Raw genomic sequence first — 24,602 nt, 5'->3', positions numbered from 1 at the left:
GAGGCGATGAAAGCGAAGATGTCAGTTGAATTACATTACGTGATCACTGAAAAATGATGAAAATAATAAGTTAGAATGTACATTTTACAAATTTTGTGAGCCCTGCTGTCCATTTTAATCTACAGTTTATTCATCTTGTTAGAAATCATTTTCTTGGAACATAACTACTTTGCACTTTGACAACTTTGCCGTGAACCTGTTGTTGAAGCATATGTGCAAGAATAGTTCTTTTATGCCGCGGCGATAATACGGTTCTGGTCATATAGGTTTACACTCTGTGTCCGTCTGCCAGTACGTCCGTCTGTCCATACAAAACAGGGAATGTACTCTATCCACCTCTCAAAATCTACTGCTCCTCAAAAACCACAGCACAAAACTGCCTTAGCTTACATATGTCTTTTATTTTAGATAAATTATGTGGAATTTCTCTCTGATGATAGTGAAATAGGCGATTAAGTCTATCCACTTCTCCACAAAAACTGCTCAATAGAATTGATTAAGCTTCTTCATGAGTTTCATTGGGACTTGAGAAGTGTGCATCTGATGGATGTATATTGAACTTGATTACGAGAAATTAGAGAACACTCAATGTTGGGTAACGCATCCTACAGCAGCAGGGGGATCCGTTTCCCTAGAAACAATTTTGTCTTGTTTTAGTTAGATTGTGAAAAATACTTTATAATTTTAATCCTTTCAATAATAAAGTTTAATAAGTTGTTTCAGACATTGTGAAAAGTGATAGATTTGATAAAAGAATCATATATAAATAATATTAATAATGAATAATAATAATTTGTCATTTTAATGTGACTACTGAACGGGATAAAGTAATGATTGGCATTGAGAAAGGATATACTCCAAAACATTGTGTTCTTTATAATGAAGAATTTGACATTCATTAAAACTCTCTTCCTTGTGGGTGTAGCAGTATAAGGAGTGGCCTTGATGATCAACAAAATAAGTTCACTTCAAGTAGAGTCACTGAAATAAGTTCCAGAAGGCCTTAACTGGTCACTGATGGGTTAGTGTTTTGGCCAATTTCACATGTGTGTCAGTTAGCCCATGGCTGTTGATGCACACTCTACATGCCTTGAGCACTTCAGGCCTCTCTACCTGGTCACTGATGGGTTAGTGTTTGGGCAAATTTCACATGTGTGTCACTTACCTCGTGGCTGTTGACAGTCTACATCATGCCTTGAACACTTCAGGCCACTCCCTTGTAACACTGTGACCCCTACTAAGATTCACAGTGACTTTTTCAGTTAACACCTTTGTTAAATGGTGTAAATGTTTCCTCATCTGTACTGAATGACAGATGAAGCTTAATGTGCCATGAACATGTTTCATCTTATCCATTGTACATTTCAATATATCTTTAGAAAATCAAATTTGACAAGACGTTAAAATGGCCATCATTGTTATGAACCACAAATTACAAGGAGAAACTCTTAGTTCTTGTCATTGTCAGAATTGATATTACAAACATAAGTCCCTTTGCACAAGTCTTTTACACACAGCTGCTTATGTTCTCTGTTTGTTTCAAGTCAGGTTCATGTCTGCATTGGGTTATCTGAAGATTCATTTTTCACTTATTTGCTTTGTAATGTTCTTGAATTTGAACTATTTTCAGAGCATGTACGTGGATCCAGAATAGCACAAACTATATGCAAAGCTTTCGATGATCCGGTGAGTACAGTTGTGTAAGTTTATATTATAAATAATTAAAGAATATATCTGTTGATATTATTGTACTGTTAAAGCAGTAAGGGACCAATCAGGTATTTTTGGGTTTAAGCAGGTAAGAAGAATTTAGGGCAGGGTCACCAAAAGATTTTCTTTCCGTGATTTTGATAGAAAGTGATACTCATATTTGGTCACGATCACAAAAACTTGTACAAGGACATGGGGAGGGTCAATATTTAACAGTTTGTTCATTGAATACATCTGACCCCAAAGTTTGTCATTTTATGTTAGCCTTTTGACATTTACAAATTTACGTACTGTCAACTCCCCACATATCATGGTACAATGTCCATGACCCCCTCTTTAACCTTCCATAATTTTAAGCATATATTTTAAATATTCATATGTTTGTTTCAAAAGCATGGGTATCATACCCACATGTTCAAAAGCTTTTCAGGTGCTCTGAATGCATCTGTCAAACAAGTATATTTGTAGCACACATCCGGCAATTTCGAAACATGCATGTCTAGAAATTATTTTATTGATGTCCATGCAGTACCAGTAAGAGAAATTATGTTTTTTCATGTGTTGAACATTTGTTACCAATTTCTTGGCTGGTAAAAAGTAAAGAGCATGATTCATTCACATGGTCAGTTAAAGCAATCTTTCCCATGTGGTTCTCAGTTATTGCATGTGAAGGAACAGTTACTTGTCAAATGAGTGAACGTATAAGACAACAGCTGATGTTGTGAAATGCTCTGCTTGTTACTTTAGGTTAGGCCATTCCATGTTTGTCTTTCTATAATGAACTCCATACAGGTAACCTGTACCACATTTATCAGATTTTTTTGTCAGGGAGATTTGGAAACGGAAAGATGAATTTGTTCTGAAGTTCAACTCACCAAAGTATACACTCTTCAAATAATGCATTAATTATACTTGACAAAACCCCATTCATTGCAGACTAAACATTGATAGTATCATGTCAATAACTTTATATTGGGAAATGTTACGCATTCAGAAGACACTGGTGAGAAACGTTTTCATATACATAAGTGAATTCTTATCCAAATACATATGTGTATATATATATACCTGAGGCTGCAATTTATGTAGCTAATATGTGAAAGAATGTAATATCTGTTACAATAAGTTTGTCCTATCTTCCGTCTCAGTGGTGGGGGGATAGAAAATGCAAAAAAGAACTTTACATAGGAGAGATTAGTGCAAAAATGAGCAAATGGTCTGGTTAAGCATTGTCATCATGAGAACATGTTCAGTGCATGGTCCTCAAAATGTGCTGCAACAATCCAGCTTAGGATGTCAGTAATATTCCATTGTCCATTGAGATTTTATTTGCTCTTCTGAAGGTCAAGTTTACAGTAGTGATAGGAACTCACAAACCATCAATGAACCCATGCCAAACTTGACTTGCTGCAAGATTTTCTGGTATTGAGTATTTCTGCAGAACCATTCCCAGACTTGTCCATTAGTCAGGAACAAAACCAACTGACTTTCATCTGACTAGTTTAGATCTCTCTCTACCAACCGGACAGTGTCATGTGGTTTTTGACTTTAAACATGCTACTTGCCATAAAATCTTATGATTCTGAGTAGGGCTGTATCCTTCCTAGGAGTTGTTGCTTGTGGTCAGTCTAATAAGTGATGGTCCTTAATGTCATTGGTATGCTGGTGTTTATGGACAATGAATCGATGTAGATTGATGACAACAAACATCTCTTGCAATAGCCCTAAATGACATGCCAGCATTCCACATATCAGTAACTTCAGGCATCTTTGTTCAGTTGTCAACAACATTGCAATAATTACTGTGTACCCAAAAGTTAGTTAACTGGAAGAATGTTTTATTGAAACTTGATATTTGTATGATGATGGGTACATAACTAATGCATGATGCCTGCCTTTGGTCATAGCATGTCCATATCTAAAATCAATGTGTGGTGTACCAAGGGTAAAAAGATTCATACAAACTAACATAGTTCTGATAGGAAAGTAAATGACTATATGCAGGTTTAAAATCATAGCTGTTGTGATATTTGTTTGTATTACATGATGATTGTATATTGAACAGTGAATGTTAAATTATTTCAGCTGACTACTGATTTGAAGTTTGTTGTTGAAGACCGAGAAATCCATGTACATAAGTCCATTCTCAAGATAAGGTTAGTATTCCCATGCACTTCTGTGTAAAATCAATGGAGTTTTTGTCAGTTCATGTTTGTTTGTTGTCTGGTCTTTGCAACATCAGTAAGTTTCTTCTCACCACAAACATATGTATGATGAAGGTACAGTTTGTTTGTTCCCCCCATGTTTGTTTCAAGAAGATAAAAATTCACCTTAATTTTCTATTCATTTCAGTGGAATTGGAAATATGGGAATCATTACTGCTTGATGTGTTATTAAAATAGACATTGATCAGTCCGTCATAGTGATCATATTTTAGGGGGTATTTTGTTCAGAAATGTTGGTACTATTATGCTTTCACAATAACAGGACTGATGTGTCCTGGAGGAACTGTGGTAAAGGTCCCAAGGCCTTTGGGTACTGACACTGTATCTCTTGCACATGCCAGCATGTCAGGACTGAATCACGAGGGTATACCATAGTTGTGATAAAACAATGCCATCCCATGTGTGGGATAACTGGCAGGTAAAACAACAACCTGTGAGGTAAAAATGCATTGTTAAACAAATCTTTGGACATGTGCTGGAGGTCTGGGGTAAGATCCCCCAGAAGAGGTACATTGGATATTACAGAATTGTCTCCAGGCAGCATCAATGGCCATAGTTTGTCCCCATAACTTATGGCAATAACTGAGTTGTGAAGATAGGACAGTGTAAGATCCAAGCTTTATCCTGTGTATTTGTTCCTGCAGTTGTCTGGGATTTTGTATTTCTTTCTTGTACATGAAAATTCATGATAATCGTCCTTTGTATGTTTTGTTTTTTGTGCTCAGTTCATTTCTTAAACTTTCTTACTGCTTTTCAAGTGTTTGATCACCTTTGATCATGCACAACCTGTCAAAATGTCATCTGAAGTAAATATTTGACATCACTCCATTTACTATCCCCCTAGCATGTAATGCCCGGGGGGGATATAGTCGATGCCTCGTCCGTCCGTCCATCCGTCCGTCATCATTTTGTTTCCAGAGCATAACTCAGAAACTGTTCAATATTTTTAGACCAAACATGATAGATGTAATGATCTCAATCTATAGTTGTGCCTTTTGCTGTTTACAGAGTTTTGGCATTTTTATTTTTTTTGTTTTTCAATGGAACATTTTGGTGTTAGTCGAATGGTGGGGTGGGCTTCGTTTCCGGAGCATAACTCAAATGCAATATTTTTCTGCAAAACTTGGTAGATATGTGTGGAAGACCCCAAAGTGGTGCCTTTTGCTATTTACATGTTTTTCTGATTTATTATTTTCTCGGTTTCTATGGAAACGTTTCGGACTTAATCTCAAAATGGAGGGATGTGATTCATTTCCGAAGCAGAACTCAAAAAATGTTCAATATTTTTCAGCAAAACTTGGTAGATATATCAATCGGAACCTAAAGTGGTGCCTTTTGCTACTTACAGGTTTTTGTGATTTATTGTTTTCTTGGTCTTCATGGAAACGTTTTGGACTTAGTCTCAAAAGTGAGAGGTGTGTTTGGTTTCCGGAACAGAACTAAAAAATTTCTTTATATCTGTCAGTAAAACTTGGTAGATATGTGTGGCAGACCCTGGTGTCTCGAAAACCATTTCATATCTTTCAAAAGACCTTGGCAGATATACGAGACAGATCTTGAAATGGTGACTTTTTCTGATTACAGATATATGGCATTTATATTTTTCATGAATTCCATGGAAATAATTCAGACTTGGTCTAAAAACACATTAAATAATTGTCGGATGATTTGTCCTTTCAAGTATATGGGGGCTGTTGGGATTTGTCATCTTCTGATGACTCTTGTTTCTTAAGTGTTTTTAAATGTTCTGCAATTTCTGCTTAAGGTAGTGTTGCATGAGGCTCAGTCCAGAGTTTTCTCTGTGACAGAGTTTGCTTATCACAATCAACATGTTTTTTTGATGTAATGAGTAGATCATTTACTTGTTTATGTACACAACCAAGATTAGACTACTGCTCATGACCTCGTACTCCAGGCATGCATACTGTTTAAAGGTCACATGCAACCAAAAAATCAAACATAATTAAAACACAAATGTCACTTGTTGATGACATATAATATACATTGCTGCTTGTTAAAAAACAACAGCCGTGATTCAAAAATGCAATATTTTGTTCTTGGGGTTACTTCACTTGAAACGAAGCCCTCGTGAGACCGAACCCAGTCGTAGCCTATGGGTGAGCACTCAAGTGTAACGACGGCATCTGATTGACTGGTTCATTTGCTGGTAAGCTGAGGGCTCATTGTGTGTACAGAAAGATGATCTGTTTGATAGGCATTTTAGAAGTATGCTGTGTCACAAGAAAGTAAGATTCGTTAGGGATAACAACTTCTTTTATTGTACTTGATGTGTTGTTTCAGTATGGATTCATATACCGTTGTCAAATAAAATCATATACACTAGAAGAAGTTGTTATCCATAAAGAATGTATATAAAGATGTTGGGTTTTGTAAATACATTTTCTCTGAATTTGCGTTTGACCCACTAAAAAATCATTCGTCCAAGTACAAAGCAGGACTTGAAACTGACAAAAGTTTGCACTAGTTTCCGTCAGATCCAGTCATTGAAGAAAAATGGATGTAGTTTGTTTGCACAAATGCACATAAAAACATGTCATGTATACAGGTATCACACCTGCCTAATTGCATGATGTGGCAGAGACATTACTCAGGTGTACGAGTCATAAATCAATTTATTTTGTTTATGGCGTATGTCCTGATAGGTGTTCAGTTCAAATTGCATGTGGTCAATGATTGAAGCTGTGTATTGCATACTGTCTTTAGCAGACAGGCAGGCAGACATATAGGTATCAATAAATCAGACTTTGAGCTTTCTCTGTGACCGAGGCTGCATACGACAATCAACAAGTTTTTTTATGTCATGAGTAGATTGTTTACTTGTTTGTGTACACAACCAAGTTTAGACTACTGCTCACGACCTCATACTCCGGGCATGCATACTGTTTCAAGCTCCGCGAACCTATTCACTGCGCATGCATTATGGGCACAGCGCAGCACAGCTGTTAAAACAAATTTTCCCCCAGTGCTGGGGGAAATTTAGTGAATCATTTGAACTCCGATTTCGTGGGCTTTGTTTTCATCACGTTTTTTTCAACTTTATGGGTTGAATTGGCCTTTTTGGTGATTTGTTTCAGTAACTGCATTCTGAAAGGTTTCAGAATCTGCAAAGTTGTGCATGTGACCTTTAAGGCTCCGCGAACCTTCTTGTACACAGTGCTTTGATCAGCCTCAGCCCATTTGCAAATACTTATCCACCAGTGCAACAAACACAGTTTGACCTCAGATCACATCTCTTGTGGTGGAGCGTAGAATCGAACGTCTGTGTTTGAGTCTCCTTAACAGAAAATGCAACTTTCCACCTATTCGTAGACTGTTCATGTCAGGGATGGGGTGCTTAATTCCAGATGAGGGTGGATGAGCAACAGGATTGGCGCATCCACCATCTGGACTTAGAAACTTTAATTCTAGCAATCACCCATTGGTAAGATATGAAACTAGCACATGGGTTTAAAATTAACACTTTGAGGTAGCATATTTGCTGTTGAAAATCCAATTTTGCTCCCTGAAAAAAAGAACACACAGTAGCAACAACTTGCTACCTGGTAATTTTCAGTAAAACAGCTTATGTTCATGAACAACCCATCATTTTCATAGGACAGACTACCACTTGTGCACTTTCACTTATAAACTTACCGACACTGGTATTTTAATGTCAAAAATAACTGATCATCATAGCTTTCTTAATCACTATCGCATCACAGTACTTGCATGATTGTGACAGAACTGGTCAGCTCAGTGCGCGTATGCAGAGGTATAACGTTATGGCTTCGTATGTTTGATAATGGACATTCATCATTTCCTGAAACATCAGGGTGATAAAATTTTGACTGCTAATAGAAGTAAAGGTGTTATTTTTGCATAACTTGATAAATACCAGTATGCAAAAGTACTTAACATGCTATGAACTGATTATATGATGTATTTTCTGCAATACAAAAAAAAATGCTGCTACCAGGTAAGGGACGTTGCTACCTATTTTTATACCAGGTTGAAAGTACTTGTTTCTTTGTCAAAAAAAAGTTTATTTCGAACGCTGAGCCAGCCATTTTATACTGGCATATTATAGTTTGGCATTTTCAAAATCAGGGAACCAGTGACTCTTCATCTCTGCTTCACAAGGCATTTCATTCAGTTCTTGAGCCAAGGGGACGGTCTGAACCTACAGATCATGGGTTTCAGAACATTCTAAGAACACACTTTCCCATCAAGACAAACTCGCCCCAACAGAGCATAAACTTCATCCAGAGGCTTTTAATCTGATTTGTTGTCATAGCAACATACATCTATTCACCACCAGCCAGAACAGTTAGACATGCTTGGTCATTGCACAATCAGGGCACCGATGATTAACCCTGTCATAGTTGTCTCTTGTTGCTGATCAATTCAAGATGGTGTTGCCAGTTTAGACACAAGATATAGGTGATTGTGGAAAAATCTAATCAGAATATGTACCTACCACTGTGCTGTCAGATTGATGCATTAAGGAGTAATATAAGATACACATTTATGTACTTCTCCTGCATTAGTTCATTTGAGGGCCTACCTGTTGCCTTCTCACAATGTCTTCAGATGTTATGTTCTTCAAGCAGTAACATGACGATGTGTAACATCTTCTATTCCGATCACATGGGCAATGAAGGGTCTGTGTCACAATAAATGTGATTAAGAATAGTGCAAGAAAAGAGTATAAATATGAATAAATGTTTAGACTTTTGTAAGTTTCAGTGCCATGAAGATGCATTTGTTCAAATGAACAATCTAGCTCACATTCGTCAGAACATGTCTGTTGAAGTTCACAACCATTTCTTAAGGCTTTCCTTTGTTTTTTGAGATGGACCAGATTGTATAAGCGAAAAAGAAGGCCTTTCCCTTACTTTGTCATTTGTTTGAAATCACAAATGGGGAGCAAAATTAATCGTGCATTCATTTTTTGTGTGCATAATGCCAGATTACTTGACACAGTTAAATTCCTCAGCCTTTGAGATGTTTTCACAAGCCAGTTGTGTATTTGCAGATGTGAATACTTCCGCTCCATGTTCCAGTCGTGCTGGGAGGAAGATGGTAAAGAGTGAGTTCTTTCCTTCAAATACATGTCTGTCTGGGATGAAGGATGTGAACTATTCTTATGGATATACAACTTGTAACATATGTCATATTTGAGATAACACTTTCTTAGTAAAGTATAAAGTCGTGGTGGCTGAGCAGGCTAGGTGTCTGACCTCTGAGGGTGCAGGTGTGAAGCCCAGATGGGACTCAACTGAAAAAGTATTACAATTTATACTTCACTAAGAAAGTGTTATCCCAAATATGGCACATGTTACATTTGACCACTTTCATAATGGCATTGTGTAATGATATACAATTTCTTACCTGTATCGGTGACATTTTGACATAGATTCTGATGATGTTGTCAAATATTAGAATCTTCGCCTATGTAGAATAAAGAAGTTGTATATCCATAAAAATAGTCCTCATCCTGTATCTACCCAACTTGTAGAATGCCAGTCAAAGATGTCTGGAATAAAGTATATGAAATAGTGAATGCTTGTTGTCTCAGTCTTGTTGCTTGATGAATTATGTCAACTCAGCTGAAGTACCAACTACCAACAGTCTGAAATTGTTCACTACATTTCTGATGGTTAAAATAACCACAGGTAACCTGTCTGTGAAAGGCAAAAGTGAAAAATCAGGTCTCAAAAGCCTTATCTCCACTGACTTAATATGCTCCATATTAAGATGTTGTTACTCTAGCAATTCATGATAGATATCTGCTACTGAAGCCAGGACCACTCATTGTTTGTCACTTGTAAGATCATACATTCAGTGTGAGAGGCCTATTTCTCTCCATGACATTATAGTAAAATTGCTATAAGAAGGCATTACAACCTACTCACTCAAACCATTTATTTTTTTTGTCAGCGAATAATTAATTAATCCCTGGAACAACGAAGTTGCAGGGGATATAGAAACAAGCTCTGTCCATCCTACCCATACATGAATTTTATTTTTTTGCATTTTCCATTGAATCATGACTTAGGATGTCATCTTGTGCATAGTAGATCTCCTCAAGCCTGGTACACATTCTCATCATGATCCGTAAATGTGCCTTTTGGGGGTTAGACCCAGATATGAATTTTTTTTGGCAGAGTCCATGGAAACACAACTTAGGCTGTAGCTGTGAGGATGTCGTCTTGTCCACTACAGAACTATAAAACTTTTCAATATTTCTCCATCACCCTTGACACATATATGGGTGTAGTGGTGTACTGGTGCCTTTTGGTAGTTTTGGATTTCTGAATAAAATATTTTCTTTTTTTGCAAGAAGTTTGATTTTGACTGAAATCGGAAGTTGGTGGTAGTGCTCTTTTCTGGAGCAGAACTTAAAAAACAGTCAATACTCTCTACTTCAACATTGTAATATAGTCACAGACTTAGCTGAAATATCATTGTATCCCATTTATGTAGGTAAATGCTCATGCTGTTGATCACTGTGTTATCTGATTGAGATTCTATTATTTACAGACAGCTGGAATATTGCTGAGTGTTGTATAAAACTAAAGTCACTCACTCACTGCTGTATACACTCTAAAACATTTGTAACACAGTTGTAACTAATAGATTTTTGTGAAGAGTATTTTGCCATTGACATTGATGACTTTGTCTTCTTAACTTTTTTTTGCTCATTTTTTATGGTTTTCATGTAAAAGTTGCAAGCTATCACTTGTTAATTTACTTGTTGAGTTGTATCACCAGAGTGATGTATTTCATGCTTTCAGCACCATCGAGATCACCCAGTATCCATACACTGTGTACCGTGCCTTCCTTCAGTACCTGTACACAGACCAGGTGGACCTTGTACCAGAAGAGGCAATAGGTATGTATTATTACTTCATACTTGTGTGGACAGAGTTAGTATCAGTACCAAACCTTCAGAACATCCATGGACACTAACACTGAATGCCTTTCTGTTACATGAAACAAGGACATAACTATGATGGAGAGGGTATACAGTCAGGCCACGTTAGTCCGGACCCCGACAATCCGATTCCCGCGATATCCACTGTAACCAATCTTGTTTACTATGTAAACTCATTACCTGTTGATTCAGTAATCCGGTGCTTCACTCTCCGTATCCGAACGTTAATCAGCGGTAACAGATTAGCTAATTACACATAGTTTTGCTTCATTAATCCGGCGGTACATCAAAAAGGTTTGGATAATCCCTTCACACCATGAGCCCCATTCAGTGGTAATTGTTAAACGACACTTGCCAGTTGAAGATGTCATTAGTTTGTGATTTTGATCAATTAGTAGGTCTCACTTTTGGTTAGTTGGAGTAATACCTGTCATGCTTACTTCCTGTATAAAACAGTGATCGTGTCAAAATGAGATCACCTGATGCTTGTCAGTCATAATGGCAAGTCCCGCCCCTAGGCGTAAAAGATGTGAAATTACTGCCGCACAGAAAAAGAGAAAACCCTAAAGCCAATTTTGATCTTATGTGTAAACATTTTGGTCAAGAATTCGGACATTCTATCGGCAAGAGCACAATTTCGGACATCGGATATGTTTTGTGATTGGCTATGATCATTTGACAGACAGATGCAGTCATGGGGTTGACACGTGATCTTACTTCGTGACAATGCTGCCAGTCACAAGTGTGCCAATGTCAAACTGTCCAACGTGAAAGTTAATTTCTTGCCCCCAAACACCACATCGCACATTCAGCCAATGGATGCTGAGATCATGAGAACTTTCAAGGCCCACTACAAGAAATATCTTGTCAAGCATTTCATCCAGTGTGCCGACCGGCCACAGACGCTTAATCTCTGTGAAGCACTGAGAAAACTGCCTGGTCCGAAGTAAAAAAGCTCCAGCATTCAGAACTGTTACCGTCATGTAGATTTCATTCACAAGTGAGTTTTGTTACGTGTATGTATAATCTATCCAGACATGATTGTATGCTTTGATTGATTATTATATGAATATTCAAGTTATTATGTCTACAAACTGTAATAAAGTCTTTTGAAACTTGTATACATTCGTGTGTTTTTGTGTTGCCATGTCAAAGGGAAGTAACCCTATTGTAGTTGTGTTCATAAAAGTTCGTTTCAGTTGTCCGTACGTTTCACTATCCGAACGTTTTTGATGAAAAACAGAAGTGTCCGGATTAACGCGGCCTGACTGTATTTCCATTGAGACTGAAAACATTATGACAAGGTATGAAATGAAACATATGAGATGAAACGTGCAGTACTTTAATTGATCTGTATTATAGCAGGAATCTAGCATGATACATATTGATATCACTTTGACCACTTTCTAAATGAAAGTATATTATTAACATCCAGGTGTCTGCCCTCCATCTGCTTATAATGTCTTTCTTGTTTGGAAACACTAGAGTTACTGTACACATTCCTAGTGGAATCTTGTTTTTGCTCTAATGGAAGCAGTTTTTGGAGCCTTGACATTTGTCATGTTGTTTTCCAACGATCCATGGCCGTGGCAAGCAGGACCTTGGAAACTTCATGGTCTTGATTTTTCCAACTCTCAAATGCAGAACCTTGACGTTTACCATCAGTTTTACCACAGTTTATAGCCTGATTCTGCGATGACAAGAACAAAGACAGTAGGTGATGTCTACCCTTCGTACAGCTTTGGTACTGTGGCATTAGCATGTCTGTCTTGTTCAGACTCTCTGATTTTACTTTGTAGTGACACACTAATTCTTGAAATAGACAGGAAATGTCTATTCCTTTGCATACAAGCTCAGCGATGGATGTGGAAAAGTCCTAAAATCACTATCTCTGATAGTTACTGACAGAGGGAATTACTTTCACTGCTTCACTTCCATGTTCCATGTTATTTCTGAGAGTCAGTAGGATTGTAGTGGATAGTCTGTCTCAGTTTGTTAGTCTCAACCCAGTCACCCCGTAGCTCCATGATCTTGTAAGGGAATAAGATGTACAGCATAGTCTCCTTTTATCAGTGTATTTCTTGAAAGATAACCTTGGAAATTAATTTTCCATGCATCCTGAGGTTTTTTGAGAGTCTATTGCCATCATGTTTCCGCACTGGTGCCTCATTGACAATATTCTATTAATAGCATACTCTGATTCAAAACAATTTCTAATAAATTCATCAAATTCTTTTGCAATGAGCAGTGTAATATTGTCAAAAGTAATCAAAATGAGTGTTGCAAACATAGCTAGCTGCATTTGTGTGCTTGTTTCATTCTGTTTTTCTTAATGTGAACTGTTACATAATGAAATTAAGTAGTACTTTCTGTTATGCATTTGTTTTCTACTGGTAAGTCAGAGTACGCAAGTCAACAACCCAAAAAAACATGTCTATATTTTGCTATTTGTATTTGGGATGCTAGAGCTATATTTCAATGCATATTTTGAAAATTTCAGTGCACATTTTACACAGATACACAGCTTTTCTAGACTTCTGATCTTTGGTTTTATCCTGAAAACAGTCCTTTGGAATGATGTATACTTCCCAGTGGTCGAAACATACAGAATAGGTTTGTTTGGAAACAATTAGATGTCCCCCAGGGTGACATCACAGTAATCTGGTTATAACTCCCTCAACTGGATGAGTATAGTTTCTTACAACTGTTGTTCATTATTAGCTTCTTTATGAAAGTGATCACTGAAATCCATCAGGAATAATCTCACCAACTCCCCAGTAATCTGCTTCTAGGTTGCTGATGCTGGAGTGATGCAAACACATCCTGGCTGTGTATACTAAGTGTTCAGAAAGGAAGATACTAGTATTATCCCAGCCACTTATGAATAGGTGCCAGTGGGGAAGAAAAGCTAAAGATTTTATTGTCTAGTTACAGTCAGAATACAAGATATCTTGTAATGAAGAAGAGAGATATAGTATTCTTTGAATTATTAAGAACTATTGCTTGATGTTTTTTCTGGCTCTAATATGACAAATTTTCTCAAGTGCTCCCATGTCTTGGGTAAAGGTTTTTATGCTTTTAGTGCAATGGAAAAAATAATTCGGAAGGACATTGTCAGTGATGTAGACATAATGATTTGCTGTTTCTGTTGTACTTCATATTACACTGTGCCTTAGTTTACATGCAGGAAACATAGTTACCCTGTGCATATGTCTTGTACACTGTGCCTGAAATAGGTGTCAGACAGTACCGTATCAGACACTGTTATTATACCTAGAATACCACATTCCAATGTTTGTGATGTTAAAGCTCTAACTATAAATATTTCAGATAATAATGATGGTCATAGTCAAATGGAACAGACAAATGAGTCGCCATTGGAGGCTTCCCTCATCTGTGCTGTCAGCTGGAAATATATTGGAATAAACTGTGCATTTAAGAAGTAAATATGTATGATTTGTTGTTATGGTATTTTGGTTTTGATATTATGGTTATGGTGTTACATGCTCTTGGTAATCTCCTTGTGTTGGTGAAGACATATGAAAAGACACTGTTTTCATATATAACATCCACCCCCTCCTCACAGCTGTGAGTGGTTTTAAACAAGTATGCTCTGTGCACTAGGAAATATGATGTTTGTCAGAAATATAACTGCATAAAGATTCTGCTCTTTTATACTTTGGATCACAGACTCTTGAAGAGCCCTCAGAGCAAGATCTTGCATGGTAGGAACAGTACTCTTCAGTGACAACCAAATACTTTGTGTTGCAAGTTTATTGCTCAACAATGTCTGCTTTGTTTTAAAACTGTAATATAATGAAGGACAATAATGAACACAACAGTAATATCACATCTACAGATAAAAGTTTTTCCTTATCCTGACTCATGCTTAATTGCTTACTTTCCTCTTCCTGGCGAAGGTAGTGGAACACCTGAAATCCCAACATGAAGGAATTCAACAAAATGTTTCTACGGAAGCCAGAACATTTCAAGATGGTACATCTTCCTCGACTGAGACTCCTCATCAGACCAGCAGACTATCTAGCCAGTATAGATCTGCAAGATGCATTCCTGCATATCCCGATACATCGAGAATCCAGAAAATATCAACGCTTCCTTTTCAACGGTCAGCATTATCAATGGACAGTCCTACTGTTTGAAATATCTTCGGACCCATGTTTATTTACACGAATAAACAAGCTCATCATCAATTATGTACACCTCATGGGGCTACGCAGTGCATTTTATCTGGATGACGGGATACAAGCGCATCAACGGAAAAGTCAACTCAGACTACAATTAGACTTCACGATCAGGCTACTAACACAACTGGGTTGGTTAGACCTAAAGTCGTAATTGGAACCTCAACAAGCCGGTATTCAACAACCACCTTTATGTAGACGCATCCCTACAAGGATGGGGAACTCATCAGGGAAGCGAGGTAGCAGCAGGAATCTGGAACAAAGAGGAACAAGCTCTTCACATCAACCAGTAAGGATCAACAAGATCACTATCTCTGCTACCCCTAACATTTCAACTGTTCAACCTAATTGACAGTTTGAATCTTCAAGTAAAAGCATGTCACATACCAGCAGCCTGCAACGTCATGGCAGACGCCTTATCTCGTCCCCTACGTCCATCTCCAACAGAATGGATGCATCGGGAAGCGTTTCAACTAATCAGTCAAACTTTCGGATCACCACAAATAGATCTATTTGATTCAAGAAACAGCCAACACCCTTTATGGCACCAGTACCAGATCCCCTAGCCTGGGCAATGGACACTTTCTGCATTCCCTGAGAATTACTAAGCGCGTACACGTTTCCCCCTCCAGTACTGTTACCAAAAGTCATAGAGAAAATCAGACAAACAAACAGTTTACAACTAATTTTGATTGTGCCTTACTGGCTAACGAGAGATTGGTTTCCAACACTTATAGAAGAGCTAGGACAACCAACACTAAAGTTACCATAGTGGAAGAATCTTCTCATTCATCCCCATACAAAACAAATACACGGCCAACCATCAGTATTCCGTCTTCACATATGGACCGTATTGAAACGCAGAGGATATTCAGCAAGAGCAGCAAAAGCAGTCACCGTAGCGTTACGGAAATCCACTCGCACGCTTTATGACAAGTGGAAACGGTTTGAGACCTACGCCAGGAAAAAGGGATTTTCGGCGAACAAGGCAACTCATCCTCAAATAGCAGATGATTTATGCTATTTACGTCAGGTCTTTCAGGTCAGTCTTCACCATGAGAACAGGGACCAAACTGACTAAAGTACCAGAGCTCATTGCTTTATTACGTTCGTTCAAGTTGGAAGATCAGCAACACAGATTTACAGCTCCAGCGTGGGATCTAAATATTGTACTCCAACATCTCACAAGTAATATATATGAACCACTTGATCGAACTTCAATTGAAATGTTGACTCAAAGACACTATTTTTACTTACCTTGGCTACAGCGGCAAGACTATCAGAAATTCATGCTCTAGATTTTAATCGAACAAGCTTCCACACAAGTCACCAGGATTTCATAGCAAAGAATCCACTGCCAGGTCAACCGGATAGACAGTACCGTATACCGGCTTTGTCTTCAATCTATGATACGTAAGATTTATCATCATGTCCTGTGAGAGCATTGAAAATATACATTGCGCGTCTAGAAGACAACAGTTCAGGCACCTATTTATCCTTATATCTACTGAGACATACATGGAAGTATCCCGCAACACTATCTCAGTGTGGATCAGAGCCGTTATACTCAGAGCATATAAAGCACAGGATTAGACCCTATACGAGCCTCTAACCCACATGTAGTCAGTGCTCTAGCCTCTACACGAGCGCTACATGGTAATTGCTTGCTATCTACTGTTATGGAAGGCTGTTTTTGGAAGTCAAATACAGTATTCACCAACGATGATTTGTGAGAGTTGGTGGTCAGTCTCTATTTCCATGGTGAGCTTGATTCTTGGATGCTGGGCGTTGAGATGTTGTAGTGGGTGGTCAGGGTCATTATGGTGAGCGATGTTGACGAGGGCGGCAACTTTCCAGTACCAGCAGAGAGGTTGGAATGGGGCATTTGAGAGGGGTGATAAAAATCTCTGTGATGAGGGAAGACAGATGGGAACCTATGGGGAGTTCGTGAATCTGTAGAAATGTCGTTGCAGGTGTCTTAAACAAAAGTAGGTTTTTTGACAAGATTCTGTTCTTTGAAGAATATTGAAACCATCTTAAATATTTTCATTGTTCCTGATAGCAATTATTACAAAGCATTTTTGGGAAAATAGAAAAAAAGTGCTTTATGTCAATTCTCCCAAACCTCATTTGTGGGTTTTGGGTGGGAAAAATCATCTGGGTGCAAACATCTGCATTTTGAATGTACACAAGATAAGTTTGCCGAAAAATATAGTGTTCTAAATTCACCCGAATGGGTGAAGGTAAGCTATATTAGACCATGGACTAATAACTATGAAGATATGCTTTTACTTACACTTAAAGACAATTGTTGACACCTTTTGTAGTCCATGTCATCTTCAACATCTTCAGTTCAAATGGGATTTTTGTTGTGTTTTGTCAGTTACATACCACCAAGTAAATGCAGACATGCAATGATCAGTGTGAAAATTTTGAGAAAATGTGAACAGATGATTCATGCCTGTGTTTATGGATCATAGCTGCTTCAGTTTATTCTTTTTTCAGAGTTAATCCTTCCTCAGGTGAGTGCTGATTCAGTGCACAACCTCATTAAAATATGTTGTTATCTTTGTACATAAATAATAACTAATTAGTGTGTGTGCGTGCGTACGTGAGTGCGTGTGTGTGTGCTGACTCAACATTCACGTGATGAAGGATCAAGAAATAGCTCTGAAATTTTGTATAAAGAATAAAAATATGTTGTGTTATAAATAAAAACATGTCATATATTCATGTTCTCCCAACCTCTAAAGATCATGCATTTGTTGTTGCAACGACAACTAGTTTATTGTAGAACACATCAGTTACAGCAGCTGAATGTTTACATGACCCTCAGGCAACAACCACCACATGTAAACAGGTCCTTTCACACCTCAGCGGCACTTGGGCACTGATAACCTTTACCAGACAACATCATGTAGTTCATTTAGTTTCATTTATCATGCAGTCCTTGATGGTATCTCTGACAAATAGTTAATTAGAAGTTGGTCAACCTCAAAGTGGCATTGTTTGCAAGATGAACCAAGAAATATTCATGTTGCTGAACTGTGAAGGGTTTGTGAAGCAGCTGTAAAATGCCTGGTGGTGTGTCTTGATGTGTTTGCTGGGTTCAAGAGAGTCTCATTATGGTGCTTAGGTGTGTACAGGGACAGGACACATCCGTTATAATATTACTGCTTGATGTGTTTGCTGGGTTCGAGAACATCTCATTATGGTGCTTTGGTGTGTACAGGGACGGAACACATCCGTTATAATATTACTGCTTGATGTGTGTGTTTGGTTCAAGAACATCTCATTATAGTGCTTAGGTGTGTACAGGGACGGGACACATCCGTTATAATATTACTGCTTGATGTGTTTGCTGGGTTCGAGAACATCTCATTATAGTGCTTAGGTGTGTACAGGGACAGGACACATCCGTTATAATATTACTGCTTGATGTGTTTGGTTCGAGAACATCTCATTATAGTGCTTAGGTGTGTACAAGGACAGGACACATCCGTTATAATATTACTGTTTGATGTGTTTGTTTCGTTCAAGAACATCTCATTATAGTGCTTTGGTGTGTACAGGGACAGGACACATCCGTTATAATATTACTGCTTGATGTGTTTGTTTCGTTCAAGAACATCTCATTATGGTGCTTTGGTGTGTACAGGGACGGAACACATCCGTTATAATATTACTGCTTGATGTGTTTGTTTGGTTCAAGAACATCTCATTATAGTGCTTAGGTGTGTACAGGGACGGGACACATCCGTTATAATATTACTGCTTGATGTGATTGCTGGGTTCGAGAACATCTCATTATAGTGCTTAGGTGTGTACAGGGACAGGACACATCCGTTATAATATTACTGCTTGATGTGTTTGGTTCGAGAACATCTCATTATAGTGCTTAGGTGTGTACATGGACAGGACACATCCGTTATAATATTACTGTTTGATGTGTTTGTTTCGTTCAAGAACATCTCATTATAGTGCTTTGGTGTGTACAGGGACAGGACACATCCGTTATAATATTACTGCTTGATGTGTTTGTTTCGTTCAAGAACATCTCATTATAGTGCTTAGGTGTGTACAGGGACACTACACATCCATTATAATATTACTGCTTGATGTGTTTGTTTTGTTCAAGAACATCTCATTATAGTGCTTAGGTGTGTACAGGGACGGGACACATCCGTTATAATATTACTGCTTGATGTGTTTGTTTCGTTCAAGAACATCTCATTATAGTTCTTTGGTGTGTACAGGGACAGGACACATCCGTTATAATATTACTGCTTGATGTGTTTGTTTCGTTCAAGAACATCTCATTATAGTGCTTTGGTGTGTACAGGGACAGGACACATCCGTTATAATATTACTGCTTGATGTGTTTGCTGGGTTCGAGAACGTTTTGGACATAATCTCAAAAGTGAGAGGTGTGTTTGGTTTCAAACTCAAACTTTTCAACTCAAAAACTTGTCAATATCTGTCAGTGTTACTTGGTAGATATGTGTGGCAGACCTCAAAGTGGTGCATTTTGCTATTTACAGGTTTTTTTATTTATTATTTTCTAAGTTTCCATAGAAACGTTTCGGACTTAGTCTCAAAATGGAGGGATGGGCTTCGTTTCCAGAGCACAACTCAAAAACCGTTCAATATTTTTCTGCAAAGCTTAGTAGATATATCAGTCAGAAGCTGAAGTGGTGCCTTTTGCTAGTTACAGGTTTTTGTGATTTCTTAGTTTCTCGGTTTCCCTGAAAGCGTTTTGTACTTAGTCTCAAAAGTGAGAGGTGTGTTTTGTTTCCGGAGCAGAACTCAAAAACTTCTTAATAACTGTCAGTGTAACTTGGTAGATATGTGTGGCAGACCCCAAAGTGGTGCGTTTTGCTATTTACAGGTTTTTTGTGATTTATTATTTTCTCAGTTCCCATGGACACTGTTCGGACTTAGTTTCAAAATGGAGGGATGGACTTCGTTTCCGGAGCAGAACTTAAACAACGTTTTTCTGCAGAACTTGGTAGATATATCAATTGGAACCTAAAGTGGTGCCTTTTGCTGCTTACAGTTTTTTTGTGATTTATCATTTTCTTAGTTTCCATGGAAACGTTTTTGACTTACTCTCAAAAGTGAGAGATGTGTTTGGTTTCCGGAGCAGAACTCAAAAACTTCTTAATATCAGTCAGTGTAACTTAATAGATATGTGTGGCAGACCTCAAAGTGGTGCCTTTTTGCTATTTACAGGTTTTTATGATGTATTATATTCTCAGTTCCATGAACATGTTTCATATCTTTCAAAAGACCATGGCAGATATATGAGACAGATCTTGAAATGGTGACTTTTTCTGATTACAGATATGTGGCATTTATATTTTTCATGAATTCCATGGAAACAATTCAGACTTGGTCTAAAACACAATAAGTAACTGTCGGATGAGTTGTCCTTTCAAGTATGTGGGTCCTGGGGGGATATGTCATTTTCTGATGACCCTTGTTCATAGTGTATCTGACCTGCAGTTTTGTCATCCAGATAGAAGCGAAAAAAAGTGATCAGTGACACAATCACTTACAAAGCTACATGATGTCTGGATTGATTGTGAAGATGGCAGATCTTGTCGCATCCTTATTATCACCATATTTCAAATACCCGTGAAGGTCCCGGGGTAGACAAGGCCTTCAGCAACCCATGCTTGCCATTAAAGGCGACTATTCTTGTCGTAAGAGGTGACTAACGGGATCGGGCAATCAGACTCGCTGACTTGACACATGTCATCAGGTCCCAATTGCACAGATCGATGCTCATGTTGTTGATCACTGGGTTGTCTGGTCCACCATATAGCTGAATATTGCTGAGTGCAACGTAAAACTAGTAAACCAAGTTTGGCAGATATATCAGTCTGAACCTATAGTGGTGCCTTTTGCTATTTCCAGGTTTAAGTGATTTATCATTTTCTCAGTTTCCATGGAAACGTTTTTGACTTGGTATTTACAGGTTTTTGTGATTTATTATTTTCTCGGTTTCCATGGAAATGTTTAAGACATAGTCTCAAAAGTGAGAGGTGTGTTTCATTTCTGGAGCTGAACTAAAAAACCGTTCAATACTTTTAGACCAAACTTGGTAGATATATCAGTCAGAAGCTGAAATGGTGCCTTTTGCTATGTACAGGATCTTGTGATGTATTATTATCTCTGTTTCCATGGAAACGTTCTGGACATAATCTCAAAAGTGAGAGGTGTGTTTGGTTTCCAGAGCAGAACTCAAAACCTTCTTAATATCTGTTAGTAAAACCTGGCAAATATGTGTGGCAGACCCCAAAGTGGTGCCTTTTGCTACTTACAGGTTTTTGTGATTTATTATTTTCTCGGTTTCCATGGAAACGCCTTGGACCTAGTCTGAAAAGTGAGAGGTGTGTTTCATTTCCAGAACAGAACTCAAAACCGTCTTAATATTTGGTGGTAAAACCTGGCAGATATGTGTGGCAGACCCCAAAGTGGTGCCTTTTGCTATTTACAGGTTTTTGTGATGTAATATTTTCTAAGTTTCGATGGAAACGTTTCGGACTTAGTCTCAAAATGGAGGGATGGGCTTCGTTCCCAGAGCACAACGCGCAAACCATTTCATATCTTTCAACAGATCTTGGCAGATATATGAGACATGTTGAAATTGTGACTTTGCTGGTTACAGATATATGGCATTTATAATTTTCATGAATTCCATGGTAACAATTCAAACTTAGTCTGAAAAAACAATGAGTAACTCTCAGATTATTTGTCCTTTCAAACATGTGAGGGCCGGGGGGATATGTCATCTTCTGATGACTCTTGTTGTTTGAAGTGTTACAATATACACCCAGGAACCAAATGTTCTTCCCCACTATGGCTGCCATAATCTGGTTTCATTGCGCTTTGCGTTTTCAGAGACAGAGTGAGGGTAGAATATTGTAAAATGATTAAACTTATTGCATTGGTCTCTATTTTGGTTTGGCACTTAACGTTTGTGCCACCGGATGTTTTGCAATTATGCCCCCTTTATATTATTTGTCATCTGATTGGACATGGCACAGAGAGGGAAAGAATTGAGCGATTATGTGAAAAGAAGTACAATTGTCAAATGATGGTGTTAGTGGTTGTAAGATTTCTGGAATATTAGAAGTTAACAGATCAACCACTGCCAAGTTCCTTCAGCAATACACAGCCTGTAGTTTAAAGGAAAACACACCTTAAGTGGATGGTTGAGAAAATGTGATGCTTGTGCAGATTGGCAACTTTTACAGATAGTTAAAAGTAACCACAGAAAAATGCTTGGTGAGATGACTGGTCTTTTTGATGCCCAGACTCAAACTGTAAGATTATCTAAGTCATCAGTTAAAAGACGTTCAAAGTTTCGTTGATATAAAAGAAGAAAAATGTGATATCAAAGCAAAATCCATTCTTCACTGTGTGTGTTGTTCAGAACTCCATAGGACTGTTCAAACTTACTGGGAACAAGCGATATTCACTGACGAAACTCGGATAGTGTTAGGGAGAGACAGTTTAGTTAATATTTGGAGTAAAGACAACAAAAAAATGGGCTCCACTGTGTCTTCGTGAACATGCCAGTGCTACCAAACAAGAACGTGCAAGTGTGATGTTTTGGGATTGCATCACATGTAAGGTTTTTGCATTTTGATTCCTGTATTAAAATATGTAAGTATATTAGAAGAACGTTTGTGGCCTGTAGTTGCAGAGTTTTTTTCTCGCTGATAATGCAACAGCCAATGCATCCAGATTCACAATGCAGTGGAGAACAAACAGTTATGTACCCATGATGATGTGGCCAGCCCAAAGCCCTGACATTAGTATAGCTAAAAATGTGTGGAGAAATCTAACAATTATCTTCCTGCCTATATTCGCTCACTATATTTGAGGTAACCCTCAGAATAAGAGAAGTTTTGAGAGCAGGTGGATGAATTACAAAGTTTTGATGTTTTCAGGTAGGCAAGTGTTTTTTTCTGCTGAAAACATATTGTTAAATGTATGCTTCCTCATAACTCATTATTTTTGTGGCAACCATTGTGGGGAAAAAACTGTTGAACCCTGGCTGCAGTTTTGTACTACATAGTGAGATGTTAGCTATAGTCTCATCCTATCAAATCATAATCATAAACACAAACACATCAGTTCAGTGGCAGCTGTCTACTGTCTACTGTTTGTATTGTCATTCTTCGATCCTCCAATCCTTATTCCGTGCAGGGTGCATTGAAACACAAGTCTACCCAGTCACAAGTATATTCCATAATTACCACATTTGTGTCTGTGAAGGAAAACCTTCTATATTTCACTACTTTCAACATTTTGTGCAGTTTCTTTTAAAGAAATTTCAGAATAATCATTGGCAATAGACTTTGAATAATTAACTCAATATCTAGCATTTGTTATGGTTATATAAAAAGTGAGGATTTCAAGATGTCATTCACTCATGAAAGAATTGTTGGCATACATACCCACGTGAATGTTGCTGCTTTTATTTTGCATGCGGTGCAAACATCTTTATACTTTTCATTTATGTGAGCTCATCTGATAAATTTCACAGTTATGTCCAAATGTGTCGTTGTCATGATCATGCATAAATCCACTGGCCCAGATTGGACCATATCATGTCATGTCCTTTTATGGAATCTTACCATCTGAAAACATATACAAAAGGATGGTTTCAATAAACATGCCCTAAGAGGGAACATGATTCATGTACTGTTATTGCAAATTGAGCCCTTAACAATGAAATTCCATTAATGGAGCATAACAATAATTACTGCCGACACAGTTTTCATTTCTGTTTAACAAAGAAAGAATCTGTGGAAGTAAAAGCTGTTTCAAACATGAAGTTATTCAAATGTCATTGATTGGTTGTAGTTAATTGATAATTTAGATTTGGAAGCAACAAATAACAAGAATTAAATCATTCCCTCTTCTTTGTTATTGTTTTATTGTTTTATTATAAAAACTGACAGGTACACATTAATGTATGTAAATGTCTTCCTTATACGATATGAGCTCAAATGCAATGGAATGTAGGTGTACTTGAATGCTATGAATAATGTAAACTATTGTGTAAGCCTTAATTAATCTCTCCTCAAAGTTTTTTTTAGACATGATTAAATCAGCAGATTCCTGGAGGAAAACCTGAAATACAAGTTAATTGATCGTTCGATATAGTCATAAAAAATATGCATGGTGAAAGAACATATGGCTTTAATTTCTTAATTTAATCTGATTCAGGAGGTGAAAAAAATTGATTGATCTGTATTCATTGACCTGTTTGACCCCAGCGACTGGTAGATTGAAACTGGGCAATGAAGCCAGTCAGTTTCTGGAAATGAAAGTCCTGGAAACTGCAATGAATTTTAAAGATGAAATACTCAACCCTAAGCTGATCAGTTTATACCCTGGTGCGTTAGATCTTTCCAATTAATGATCTGAGACCTGAATAATTTGCAGAATTCTCCATAGGTTCAAAATCTTTTGACTTCTGAATTAGGTTTGTGAGGCGCCTCCAGTTTG

General features: G+C 37.7%; 1 protein-coding gene across 3 annotated transcripts in view; it reads left to right on the top strand.

Annotated features, from left to right (window-relative positions):
* The window catches only part of LOC137281531 (RCC1 and BTB domain-containing protein 1-like), a 102,532-nt gene that overhangs the window by 44,211 nt on the left and 33,719 nt on the right, over nucleotides 1-24,602 (top strand). For all 3 annotated transcript variants that reach the window (XM_067812814.1, XM_067812815.1, XM_067812816.1), the window contains exons 10-13: nucleotides 1,631-1,686; nucleotides 3,796-3,866; nucleotides 8,971-9,024; nucleotides 10,733-10,830. In XM_067812814.1, the coding sequence (XP_067668915.1) occupies nucleotides 1,631-1,686; nucleotides 3,796-3,866; nucleotides 8,971-9,024; nucleotides 10,733-10,830 (279 nt within the window). The remainder of the gene's footprint in view (nucleotides 1-1,630; nucleotides 1,687-3,795; nucleotides 3,867-8,970; nucleotides 9,025-10,732; nucleotides 10,831-24,602) is intronic.

Source organism: Haliotis asinina, chromosome 4 (assembly GCF_037392515.1).
Source record: "Haliotis asinina isolate JCU_RB_2024 chromosome 4, JCU_Hal_asi_v2, whole genome shotgun sequence".
Taxonomy (NCBI): Eukaryota; Metazoa; Mollusca; class Gastropoda; order Lepetellida; family Haliotidae; genus Haliotis; species Haliotis asinina.
Note: the sequence above shows the minus strand (reverse complement) of the source record. Positions and strands in the feature narration are given on the sequence as shown.